A 14,090-nucleotide genomic window follows, 5' to 3' on the forward strand; every position below is an offset into this window, starting at 1 on the left:
TAGAAACATGATGGAAATATATTCTCTTTTTATAAAAGTATTATATATTCATAAAAAATTGAAAATGAAGAAAACTGTGAAGAAAATATGAAAACCACCCATAATCTGGGGTGCCTGGGTGGCTCAGTTGGTTAAACGTCTGCCTTGGGCTCAGATCATGATCCCAGGGTCCTGGGATCGAGCCCCATGCCGGGGAGCCTGCTTCTCCCTCTCCCCATTGCTCATGCTCCATCTCTTGCTCTCTCTCTCTCAAATAAATAGATAAAATCTTAAAAGAAAAACACACATACATAATCTGCCTTCTGGAGTAGCTACCGTAAATATCTAGTCTATCGTTTTCTAGTGTTTTGCTATGTGTATATAAAATCTTTAGTAATTCAATATTATATTATGAATGCCATTTTACTAAATGGTCTTTAAAAACAAGTTTCCCCAGTTCTACGGAGATATTATTGACATACATCATTGTATAAAAAAGCAGTGATTTTGGGGCACCTGGGTGGCTCAGTTGGTTAGGCATCTGACTCTTGGTTTCAGCTCAGGTCATGATCTCAGGGTCGCTGGATCGAGCCCCGTGTTGGGCTCTGCATTCAGCGTGGAGTCTGCTTGTCCCTCTCCTCCTGCTCCTTCCCTGCCCTCTCTGTCCCCCCTCTCTCTCGCTCTCAAACAAATAAATAAGTAAAAACTTTTTAAAAAAAGCAATGATTTTTAATTGGCTGCATTTTCCATTTAAGGCACTGAGGTTATTTATAGTTTTTTGTTGTTGTTTTGTTTTTTTTTACTTTTTAAATAATGTATGATGTATATCCTGAGGCGTAAATATTTGCATGTACCTCTGATCATTTCATTAGGTTAAATTTATAGCAATGGAATAATTCAGACAAAGAATATGAGCATATTTAAGGCTCTTGATGGATACTGCCAAATTGTTTTTCAGAAAGGTTGTCCTTATTTTTCTGTATATTTACCAGCTTTAGGTCTTGAAAAATTTTTGTATATATGATTTTGAATTGTTATTTTCCACTAAACTTCAAACTTAAGCGTTTTCTCATACCTTAAAATTTCTTCATGAATATAATATTAAGTGATTGTAAATTCTGTGCTGTTTTGTTTTCTGTCTGCATTCCTCACTTTTCTTCTGGAGTCAAGGTTGAGATGGGCTCTTCCATTCTAAACTGTTGTCTTTCCTGATATAGTTCAATTGCCCAATTAAAAAACCCACTCAAAACTTATTCCCTCTTATGATTTTGAAAAAAATGTTTCCACACTCCAGCTTCAGAAAACTAAAGCTAGCAGGAGCAAACGCATTTCTTGGAAGGTGTTGTATACGGGCTGCCGCGCTCATCCTCCAGCTGCTGGGTTTGGTGAGCTGGGACTCTGGCTTATAGATGTGTTTTGTTTAGCCTGCACAGTGCTTTAACATTTTTAAGCCAGTAATGAAGAATCAGGAGATTTTTACATAATAAACTTGCATTTCTGGCTTCTTTTAAAAAATCAGTAGTCTTGGCATACCGGGTGCACGTGTCCACGTGGCTGCAGCCAGCTGGACCCGAGCCTTGGGTGCTCCGTGTGGGCGGGCGGGCTCTCTCCTTTCCACGGCGCTCCCACTGTTTATTGTTACCATTATTTTTATCAGTATTACTTTTACACCTAGTCCACTTGGCTCATTTATATGGTTGCTGCCTTGTCCGGTAGACATTTGACTTCAGACCCCAGGCCCAGGGCCTTTTTCACTGTAACAGCAACGTGACTTGTTTTGGCACACACAGCCGCTTTCAAAGTCTACCCTTGTTCTTCCCACTGTGATCAAACTACCACTGGAGAAAGGCCACGGGCTGTAAAATGTCATTGTTTCAGCATCGAAAGAGTTCATTTTTACCGTCTTCTGTGACTCACAATAAAAATCTTGGCTTTGCTATTCAAGCAGATTGTGTTGACATCTTGAACATATATGTGTGTGTGTGTGTGTGTGTGTCGCCCTTTCTGTTGCGACTTTTACAAGGTAATTGTGTTACTTCTCTGCCAGATTTCTGGTCCCCACAGATAATGAAGTCAGTTCGGCATTGCCAAGGCTCCCCCCCCCCAACCACTCTGGAAGGTAATCTACACAGAAGAAAAGACGCTTGAGCTCCTTAAGATTGAATGCTAGCAAAGTTGTGAAAGAAAAACAACAACCAAAAGAACAAGGATTGTCAGTTGTCATTTCAAATATTAGTCGTCTTTTCTCTAGTGGCAGGAAATGAGGAACCGAGAGGGGTGTGTACATGAGCGTGTGTGTGTGTGTGTGTGTGTGTGTGTGTGTGTGTGAGAGAGAGAGATCTGCGTGATGACTATACTGAGGCTGTTCCTCGCAGGCTTACTGTGTATCAAGCAGGAATTTCACAGATGTCATTCCCTCATATGATCCTACAACAGCCCCCCAGATATGAAAAGTAGATATTGGCTGTTTCTCAGATGCCACAACTGAGGGGCTATCTACATGCTCCTTCTGCCCTCCTGGCATCGAGGACAGACCTCTGCATTTTGTTCCTCACTGTGCTGGTAGACTCTTCGACCGTGGACAAGGCAGTCTTTCAAGACTCAGATTCCCCGCCCCCACCTTATCTGTAGAGTGAAGAGGTCGGCCTGGATAGTTCATGTTTTTTCCATCTCCAAAAGTCTCTGGTTCTAAGATTTTAAAGGCATGAACTTAGTTTTCTAAGCCTGAGAACTTTTTAAGGGCAGGGTTGACATATTATTTATCCTAGTGACTAGAATTTATTGAAGAATGAATGAAAATCTGACCTCCATCAAAGTAAAAACAAAACCAAAGGTGTTTATGGAAAAATTCTCTAAACAAAGTTAAAGGCCAAAGGTTAAACCGGAAAAAATATTATTTAAAATATACTATTACAAAAGGTTAGTGTAAAATACTCAAAAAGTGATTAAGAAAAGGATGAGCACCCCCACCAGAAAGTGGGCAAAGGTCACAAGCTAAATATTTACTGAAGAAAAATGCAAGTGAACAGTAAACACTAAAATTAGAAGAAGCATAATAAAAATGGGAGTGACATATCATTTCTCCTTATCGTACTGGAAAAGATTCGAAAGACCAGGATTGGCTGAGGAGAAGGTTATCTTCTACATTGTCATGGGTATTGCGTGTGGGCTGGTCCCACCCAGTGTGGCATGTCTAAGAGTAAGTCTAAAGAAATAGCTGTACAAGGACACGAAGATATAAGTACAAAGATATTCATTTAATCATTGTCATCACAGTGGAAAATAGGTGACCAAAATGTCCATCAGTGGGCTAGTGAATAAAGCCATAACATGGTGTAGAATAGTTATTTTAGGTAATGATGTTGATCTGTATTCACAGAAATGGAAGGATGTCCATGATACATCGAGTGGAGTGAAAACAAAATGTATGTAGAGTATGATCAATTATGGGCGTAAACATTGTATAAAAATAATTTGGAAGGACATATACCAACTTATTAGCAGTGATTGTGGCTAGGCGGTGACATGATGATTGATTTCTGTTTCCTCCTTTGCTTTCATTTTTTGAATTTCTTTTTTGGGATGTCCTTATATTGCTTTTGTAATGGGAAAAGTAATAAAGGCATTTCTATTTTTGGAATATATTTACTCTTATCAGTAGTTTGTGTATATTTTAAGCACGTTAAAAGAAATAAAGCATCATGGAGCAGTTGTGGTTTTTATAATATTGGGTCATATCACTTAGAAAAATACTTAGAATTTCCATTTAGTGCAATCATAGGTTGATAAATAGAACTGTTAACTTTTGGCATTGTGTGAGTATGTTGTGAGGGTTGTGTGGGAATTGCAAGGACATATGCTTTTCTACTTGGGACTTGTGTAGTTTGCCTCTTAGTCTTGGGGAAAAGTTGAGGAAACATTACTGGGATGGGTGCTGAGTGACGTAGGGCTGGACTGTGTGCTGGATGGGGTGCGTCAGCTGGGCCATAGGAAGTGGGGTAGATAGCCTGACACCTTACCCCTAAAACCTCTACTCTGCCTCTCCTGAGAATAAGAACATAATGAGGATACCATTATCACATGTAGAAAATTAATTTTTTAAAGAAGATTTTATTTGTTTGAGAGAGAGAGGATGGAGAGGGTATGGGAGGAGCAGAGGAAAGGGACAAGCAGACTCCATGTTGAGTGTGGAGCCGAATGACAGGCTTGATCCCACGACCCTGAGATCATGACCTGAGCTGAAACCAAGAGTTGGACTCTTAACCGACTGAGCCACCCAGGCTCCCCTAGAAAATTAATTTTGATTCAATGTTAATATCTGACATACAGTCTAAATTTAAATTTCTCCAGTTGTCCTCAAAATGTCTTTTTTTTTTTAAGTTTTTTTTTTTTTTAATTTATTTATGTGACAGAGAGACAGCCAGCGAGAGAGGGAACACAACAGAGGAGTGGGAGAGGAAGAAGCAGGCTCCCAGTGGAGGAGCCCGATGTGGGACTCGATCCCGGAACACCGGGATCACGCCCTGAGCCAAAGGCAGACGCTTAACTACTGAGCCACCCAGGCACCCCCTCAAAATGTCTTTTAAAGATATTTCCCTCCTAATTCCAGGTGCAGCCAAAGGGCATTTGGTTGTTTTATCTCTTTCTTCTCTCTTAATCTAGATTCTAGAACAATCTTCCTGCCTTTTATTTTGTTCGCTTTTCATGACTTTGACTTGCTTGGAGCATTTGGGCCGGTTGTCTTGTCGAATGCTCCACGTTCTGGGTCTGCCTGATCTGTTTCTTCATGAATTGCATTCAGGTTTTGGCCAGAATGCTGCACAGGTGATGTATGCGCTTCTTACACCATCACATGAGGAGGCTTATGTCGGTTGTCCCACCGTTGGGGAGACTCATTAGTTTTTAATGAATGGGAAGCTTTATCTCACAGAAAAAAAAAAAAATAAAAGTCAAGGGTATAAACTTTCCACGTATTGTATCTTTTCGTCTTTCATGAACACAAAGAAAACGTTTATTAACAGGAACCGTACAAAAAAGAGAGTATCAAGTGTTTCATTTTCTACTGAGAGTTTTGAATCCTTCCTTTTTTTTTTAATGGAGAAAACATAAATATTTGGTAAACTACCAACCTTTATCCCTGCATGTGTAAGAGCCGGGTGGGAATGAGCTATGGTATTCTATTAGTTGCTGCGAGTGTTGCATGCATAGCATGGGTGCATATGGAAGGCAGTTTTCCGTGTGTGTCATCGCAAGGCCCACACTGTGACGTGCCCAAAGGCTAGCTGTCCTTTTCATTCTGCACTGTTTTAATAATACGTTTCTAAAATCTTAGGTTTTGTTTTCTTTCCTGATGTGGGGGGCACATTATCTTAGAACAGTTGAGCATACTATCTTAGGACTGTTTTTGGAAGCAGAGGGCTTTGAATGCATTCTTGGCTTTTTAAAAAAACTTTCCTTCCCCAGGGGCGCCTGGGTGGCACAGCGGTTGAGCGTCTGCCTTCGGCTTGGGGCGTGATCCCGGCGTTGTGGGATCGAGCCCCACATCAGGCTCCTCCGCTATGAGCCTGCTTCTTCCCCTCCCATTCCCCCTGCTTGTGTTCCCTCTCTCGCTGGCTGTCTCTATCTCTGTCGAATAAATAAATAAAATCTTTAAAAAAAAAAATTTTCCTTCCCCAAACTTCCAGCTGGACTAACAGAAGATGCGGAATATTTTTTTCTGGGTGACGGGACTCTAACCGCCCATCTTTCCTTTTAGCAGCCCCCCCCCCCCCAGGAGGGAGCTTGTGAAGTCTTGCTGAGGCAAGATGAACTTGTGTCAAACAGGAGTCTTTGTGAGGATTGTAGGGGCGCCTGGTAACGTGGAGATGTTGATTCTCTTTTTCAGGGCATCCTTTATGACCAAAACCGTGCCTTGTGGAAATGAGCTTCATAAGTTCCTCATCTGGGATACTGCTGGGCAGGAACGGGTAAGTGTACACGTTGTTGGCTTTCTAGGGAAAATACTGAGGTTCCTGAAGGTTTCTTCGTACTTGGCAAGACTCGGTTGCAAGTGACAGGAACCCAGCTTCAGTGATTTCATCAAAAAAGGAAACGTGCTCCTCCACTGTGCGAAAAATGAATGGGTTGGCTGTCTTGAGATAGGGCCGAGTTCAAGTCCCCCAAATGTATTGTCAGAGGCACCCGGCTCTGTTCCTGTTTCTCTGCTTGCTGCCGTCTAGGCTGGCTTCATTTTTAGGCAGACTCACCTCTTTCCCTTTCCCAACGGTGGCAAGGGTGGCTCGGTCAGTGATGCCAGGCCTGCATTCTGCCACCTGAGCGGTCCCATCAAGGACAGTACCTCTTTTCCGCGAGTCGCACCCCGCGTCTCAGTGCCTGGTTTGGTCCCATGTTCCACTCCTGAACTTGACACTGTGTAGTAGCGTTTAAGGGGGATTTGGTGCTCCTACTTGTAGGGCCCAGTAATACACTTAACCCCTAGAGGTAGGGGCTGCCCTCAGCCCCACCTGAGCCACATTGGTTGGGCGTGCGGTAGGCTAGTTACCCAAGGAAAATCTGGATTCTCTTACTGGAAAACGGGGCAATGGACGTTGGGTTAGCAGAAACAGCCAATGACTTGTCTCTTATTCTTAATTCCTTTTATTTGCCAAAAATATTTAGGGGGAAGATTATTTAAGAAGCTCTTGTTTTTAGATTTTAAAAAGTGAAACAATACCAACACAGACTGTCTATAACAGGATATTTGTGTAATCACTAGAGCGTATATTATGAAAGTCGAAAGGGGGGTCAGAATAAGTGACACACAGAATAACCAATAGCTTGTCTTCCCTGGGGGCTTCCAGCCTGCTCAAAACTTTCATCAGAGCTAATGATTACAGAGTAAAATGGGTTGAATTTCCCCTTGTCTGATCCAGGCTTATGTGTCACCTTCTCTACCTCCCCTTTTCAAATGTCAACACTTCCTCTTTTTCCGTCCCTGCTCCACTCACTTCCTTTTTCTCCACAGCTCTTACCCTGTTCTAATATGCTGTTTACTTCAATTATTGATTATCTCTCTCTCAAAGGAAGAGAATCAAGGGTTCGGGATAAAGCATCCTTTTCATTGTCAGCTCCTAAGAAGTCAAGTGTGTGTTTCTGTAACTTTCATTTTATGTAAGTCCCCGCTCCAGCATTTGCAGATGAAGGCTACTAGGGTTTTGAAGACGTCTTTCTTCTTAATCAGGACGGACCTTCTGGCCTGCAAATGCTAACCTCATTAGAACGTCTTCTATTTTGCTGCTGAGTTGAGAGCACAGACTTGCACACACGAAGCCCCTACCTAGAGCTCCTCTTTCACTCTTTAGTCCGCTGTGCCTGCTGACCTCTGAAATGAGAGGACAGATCCTAGGAGAAAAGGTCGACTCAGGGATCTCATCTTTACATAGCTTCCTTTTTACCTACTGTGTACATTTATTTATAGTATGTAGATCTGCTAGGTTTTTGGGTTTTGGGGTTTGGTTTTTTGGTTGTTATTTAAACTTAAGCAGAGAGGTTTTCTTATCCCCATTTTAACTTTTGGCCATGAAGTTGTTGCTTTTGCAGCCACTTTTAATGAGTATCGGCCAATTTTACTGATAGCTGGCTTAGTATTAGTGGTACTACTGCCTCTACTATTGGTGGGTATTTCCCGAGGGCTAGCTATGTTCCACGCAGTGTTCTGAGTGCCTTCCGTGCCCTAACACGCTTAGTCCTCTCGCAGCACTCTGAAGTGGGGACTGTTTTTATCCCTATTTAGAAGTGAGGTCACGAAGGGACAGAGAGGTTAAGTAACTTGCTCAAGATCACACAGCCAATTATGCGGAAAGCTGAAATGTGAGCCCAGCAGTCTGGGTCCTGAGCTTTGCTTTGTAGTTTTGTTCTGCTAGAAAAATCACACAAAGGCCATGCAGCCGAGAGTAAAATTATGCAAGATCCCACCACCCAGATATTTCCACTGTTTTTTAAATTTAGTTTTTAAATTGAAGGATAATTGACATACAATATTAGCTTCAGGTGTACATGGTAGTGAATTGATATTTTTAGACATTATGAAATGATCTCCACAATAAGTCTGATTTCCGCTATTGACATCAGATGACCATTCTTCAGACATATCACGATCTGTGTGTTGGTGACTTCATATCAAAGGGCTCAGGGTTCTTTATTACCTGCCGTTTTCACTTGGTAATAACAGTGTTCCTGAAGAGAGATTTCTGTATGATCTAAACAGAGTATTTGACGTCTCCTTACCTGTTCTGATATAATATTTAAGTAGGTGACTGCTTTTGGTAAAATTTGGTCCTCTAAAGTGACTACGGTAGTTTGTAGCTTGCACCTTGACCATCTCAAAGCAAAATAGCAATAGAAAATTTTCCGTATGACCATATTTCTAATTATTCTAATTTTTTTCCAGAAATTTGACTATAGAGTTGATAGACATCTGTGCCTATATTGCTGTCTGTAATTTTAAAAGCGTAGTATTGCATATGTTATTGTATTCCACATATTATATATTAGGTATAGTATTATGGTATCAGTGTTATATGTATTCTTAGTAGTATTTGTTATCATAATTGTTAGTATTATGTGTGCAAGGCCAAGTGCACAGCAGTGCTTCAGGGAGGACGGACTGACTTTTGGATGGTAACTTCAGGTGGATGCTCTTTAGAATCTAGAATTGTGGAGAGCATGTGAGAAACGTCTGCACAGCCTTTGTGGTCATCGATCCCTCTAACCCTTGAAGGTCTGATGCAGTTATCCTCAGGCCGCCCTTGTCTGCTGTCCCTCCGTGCAGTCTCGCATCTCTCCAGTGATGGCAATTTCTCAGTCATTTTGGCAGCTTGTTGCTGGATTTAATCGTGCTTGTAATGACATTGCCTAATGTTGGAGCTAAAAATACCTTCCCTGCTGCTGCGTGTGCCTACTGCTGCTCGTTCTGTCTCATTAATTGTTGGAGTCCAGCGCGCTTTATTATCCCTCCTTATCCTTGTAGAAATCGGTTACTGTTCTTCTTAGTCTTCACAATTCTAAACAAACAAAATCTCTTTGGATTTATTATTTGATCATATAAAGACATGGATTCTGGGTCCTCAAAGGGTGATAATGCTCAGTGCAGTGCTTTGTATGTGTTAATTACTCAGTATTTGTTTATTTGCGGAGCTATCGAACCACTTCTGCCTATCATACACGATATTAATTCGGGACTACATTTGTGGCACAAATTCGTACTCATGAAAAATCACTCTCCCGTCTGAGCACTGGAACTGTAAAAGGATCCCTCTTTTCCTCCCCCTCTTTGTAGAACAGAGTGTTCGTTCTTGATATGCTGTCCTAATTATGCTTTTCATTCAACTGTATATGACGGACATCTTTTGATCCTTTCGATGGCAAATGGTAAGACATAGATTGCCTCTATAAAAATTTTTTTTTCAAATGTAACCATTTTCAATAACCAAGTGATTGTTGAATCCAATTTATTAGAAGCTTAACATTTTCAAGGTTTGTGCATTCAGTTTGTTGCTGCCAAGAGGGGTGTAGAGGGGGCAAGAGTGCCATTGGAGTGCCTGTGTTGTAGTGTTGGTGTGGGCTTTTGGGGGTTTTCATCCTGTCCTCTCGGAATGAGTTGCTGTGCTGGTTTCTGCTTTGCATGGAGCTGTGAGGAGAACTCAGCAGTAGGTCAGCAGACGCCTCTGGAAGGATATACAGAGGAGCTCAAAGTGGTCCCAGGGGAGAGAAAGGAATTTATCTGCCCAGCTTCATCCTCCTATCTCCCACTGATCAGGGTTTGTGATGGGAAGACGAGACTGCTGTCGTAATGTGTCAACACATCCATCTTTCCCTTTGGGTTTCCTTTTGACTACCTTCTTTGTTTTTCCGCATAAATTGGGGACTAGAGTATCCTCATTGTTACTAAAAATTGTTTTCGGGGAACCCGGGTGGCTCAGTTGGTTAAGTGGCTGACTCTTGATTTCAGCTCAGGTCTTGGTGTCAGGGTTGTGAGATCAAACCCTGCATTGGGCTCTGTGCTGAGTGTGGAGACTGCTTGGGATTCTCTCTCTCCCTCTCCTTCTGCCCTCCCCACTCTCTCTCCCTCTCAAAAAAAAAGTCTCGTCAATAGGAATTGCAGCCTCCATGTTTTAGAGGTGTGCTTCCAAGTCATTCTGTTTTTGCTTTAAAACACAATTGCAATCCATAGGATAATACCATTAAAATGTTCGTATCTTGGGAGAATTCCGTGCTTCATTTTCCTGATCTGATCCATCAGAGTAATATTGTTCTAAGTATCTAACATGAACAGATACTAACATCATCTTATTATCTTGTTTCAGTTGGGTTGAAGTCAGTGTTATGGCTGTCTATCTGCCCTAGTGCTTCAGTCAGAATAGTTGTATTTGTAAAATTTGGGTTTCAAATGCACCACAGTCACACATTCCGCGAAGGTGAATTGATGGTTCTTCGGTTAGAATAAAAGCTCTCCTCTGACACTACTAACACATCTGAAGTTGAATAGATTGACTTCTGAAATCAAGCTCATCATTACATACTTTTTAAAGATGAAATTGGAGAACGCACGTGCAGACTAAAAAATAGCCCCCCCCCCCACTTCCCAATACTTACCAGGAATTATGGAGCTTTGAAGGTAATGGTAAAATGACATGATGCAAAGATTTGTGTAGGAAGTTATATAATTTTTAACTACTGTCTTTTTTGGGTATTGTAAAAAAATTGATAGAACACTGAAAATGAAAGAAATGCCAAGTAAGAACAATATTGAACACTATATAGGACCCGTATTATCTAATAATAGATTGAGATGTTGTAGAAATCTAAATATGACCTTAAATAAACAAGACTTTATTTAGAATTTAGAATTATTAATTCTGACAATTGACACATGGCTGTATGTTAATTCTTTTTTTTAAATCTTTTTATTTAAAAGCACTCTTATACTGGGTCCCCTGGGTGGCTCAGTTGGTTAAATATATGACTCCTGATCTCCACTCAGGTCTTGATCTCAGGGTCATGAGTTCAAGCGCCATGTTGGGCTTCACACTGGGGTGGAGCCTACAAAAAAAAGAATACTCTGGTACTTACAGAAAAGTTACAAGAATATTACGGAGCTCTCTAGCCGAGGCGGCTCTGCTACAAACTGTGGGTCTCTGTGGGGGCCGGGGGGAGTCTACTTGCTTGTTCCTTCTGGGGTTAGAGAGACAGCAGCTACCTGAGGAAACTCTCCTCAGTGCAGAAGCACGAGGAGCAAGGCACAGATTCAAGGCTTTTAATGCTAGGGTTAGAACGAGCACGTGACACCTGCCTATATTCCATTTTCCAAGGCAAGTCAGATGGCTTAGCCCAAAGTCAAATGATAGCTGGACACAGCCTTTAGAGGAAGTGAGAAGACTACATGGGCATAAACAGGGTATGGATTCACACAGAGGTGAACAATTACTTGGTCATCATAATTTGTCTGCCACAGGCTTCTATTGGGTTCTCTTGCTCTGCGTACTTTGGGGCTCCACTTCGTCTGGCCTGGAACTTCTTTTCAGACATCTACCTCAATCTTCTCCCACTGAGCTTTACGTTTACACACTCCCACAATGTTTTATCCAAAATGAATTTCCTGTTAAGAAATCTGAAACTGTAGAGATAATGTTTGCCCTCCTGTGGCTTTTAAAATACAGTGGACCCTTGAACAACGTGGGGGTTAGGGGTGCTGACCCCCCACACAGTTGAAAATCCATGTATAACTTTGGACTCCCCCAAAACGTAATTACTAATACCTACTCTTGCCTGGAAGCCTTCCTGAGAACACATGTTGTGTGTGTTACATGTAATATACTTACTCTTACAAGAAAGTCAGCTAGAGAAAAGAAAATGTTATTAGAAAATCATAACAAAATGTGTTTACAGTACCGTACTATAAAAAATCTGCATTTAAGTACACCTGTGCAGTTCAAACCTGGGTTGTTCAAGGGTCAACGGTATGTTCATTACTTCCTGGTGCCTGAGATGGTCCCTCCCTGTGTTTCTGAAAAGAGCTATGGTGTGCAATTCTCTGTTTACCTTTTCCTTGACAAGGGAGCTCTTTTCCTGCCCACTCCCGCACCCGTTCTAGACTTGCTCAGAGCTTCCATCTCATAAGCTTTTTGTTTTCATTCCCTGGTTCACCTCCGAAGCAGCTGAGCCATGCTTTCATCTTTTTTGGATAATCCATCCTGGAGTTTTAGTGGTTGGAAATAAAATTAACTGATAAACGCTTTTGTCAGCATTTGTTTCTGTGTGGATTATCAGTGTGTAGAGTATTACCTCTCTTTTTTAAAAACAGCTTTATTGAGGGGCGCCTGGGGGGCTGAGTCAGTGAAGCATCTGCCTTCAGCTCAGGTCATGATCCCAGGGTCCTGGAATGGAGCCCTGCGTTGGGGTCCCTGCTCAGCAGGAAGCCTGCTTCTTCCTTTCCCCGCTGCGCATGCTGTCTCTCTCTCTCTCTCAAATAAATAAATAAAATCTTTAAAAAAACCCAGCTTTATTGAGATATAATTCACAGACCATATCATTTACTCATTTCAAGTGCACAGTTCGGTGGACTCTAGTATATTAAGATTGTGCAGCTGTTGCTACACTTCATTTTAAACCCATTAACAGTCATTCTCCATTTCTTCCTAAGTCCCCCAGCCCTTGGCTGCTTTCTGCCTCTAGATTTGCCTCATCTGAACATTTCATATAAATGGAATCATGCACTCTGTGTCTTTCACTTAGCATGTTATCAGTGTTCATCCACATTGTAACTTGAATCAGTGCTTCCTTCTTTTTCATGGCTGACTAATATTCCATCGTGTGGATGCCCTACATTTTGTTTATCCATTCATCAGGTGATGAACATTTAGATTGTTTCCACCTTTTGCCTTTTATGAGTAAAGCTGCTTTAAGCATTTATGTACGAGTTTTTATTTAGATAGCTTAACGACTGAGCCACCCAGGTGCCCCAAACAAGCTGTTTTTCATCTCTAATTACGGACCAGAAGTGCAGCCTTGACCTCAGAATGGTACCTAAAGAAAAAATTCTGAATAAAATATTAAATCTTTGAAATGTTAAAATGCATTCCCTGTAGCAAATTCATATAGAACTATAAATAAGTTTATCTTTGTGAGGTGATCACTTACAATTTACCAAACTATTACTAGATTTAAGATACATGATACTTGACTGAATTATGTTTTTTAAAAGAAGAAACCTATCTTCAAAGTAGTAGTATTTGCAGCTGATTTCAGCAGTATTGTCTAACCAGGACCAGACTTTATTACCATAATACATACTACTCAAGATAGTGTGATAATATGCTAAAACCCATTGATTCAAAGGCTTATAGTGACTCTTCTAGTGAGTGTACAAACTTTCTTCCCCCTAATTTTGAGATATTTCAAGCACTCCAGAAAATAATACAGTAAGTATATTTACACCACCCAGATTTGTTTACTCTTTGCTTGTTTCCTCTGTCAGAAGTTTTCCTGGTCGGGATGCCTGGGTGGCTCAGTCATTAAGCATCTGCCTTTGGCTCAGGTTGTGATCCCACGACCCGGGGATTGAGCCCCACATCGGGCTCCATGCTCAGCAGACAACCTGCTTCTCCCTCTGCCTGCTGCTCCCCCTGCTTGTGCGCTCCCTCTCTCTCTGACAAATAAATAAATAAAATCCTAAAAAAAAAAAAAAGTTTTCCTGGAAGCTGGACACCTGCTGAAGGCAAAGTCCCGGGGTGCCCTCCCGGAGCCCACGGGTTGGCGTGCTGTGGAGCCATGCTGCTGTTGCCTCCCTCGGCCTACGTTTGCAAGCGCCTCCCAGGCTCCTACAGGGACAGGACGACATGTGCAGAGACAGCTGAGAGGCAGCCAGGCAGGGCCGTGGCTGAAACGCCGGGTCTCTGTGGGTCCCTGAGAAAGAAACGAGACCAGAGGCAGCAAATAGCTGAGGTCAAGTTCGGTCTTGACAAACATCAAGAGAAACTTCCTTTGCTTTCTTTCCTTCTTTCTTTGGGGCCCCGGTCTCTGTGGTCAAGAAAGCGGTTCTCTTTTCATAGACTGTGGCTCAAGTCCGAGGAAAT

The 14,090-nt window shown here is 41.8% G+C and overlaps 1 protein-coding gene across 1 annotated transcript in view; it reads left to right on the top strand.

Annotated features, from left to right (window-relative positions):
• RAB31 (RAB31, member RAS oncogene family) overlaps nucleotides 1-14,090 on the top strand; it is a 126,548-nt gene that overhangs the window by 57,673 nt on the left and 54,785 nt on the right. The window contains exon 3 of the mRNA XM_026495985.4: nucleotides 5,864-5,945. Within this exon, the coding sequence (XP_026351770.1) occupies nucleotides 5,864-5,945 (82 nt within the window). The remainder of the gene's footprint in view (nucleotides 1-5,863; nucleotides 5,946-14,090) is intronic.

Source organism: Ursus arctos, unplaced genomic scaffold, assembly GCF_023065955.2.
Source record: "Ursus arctos isolate Adak ecotype North America unplaced genomic scaffold, UrsArc2.0 scaffold_17, whole genome shotgun sequence".
NCBI lineage: Eukaryota > Metazoa > Chordata > Mammalia > Carnivora > Ursidae > Ursus > Ursus arctos.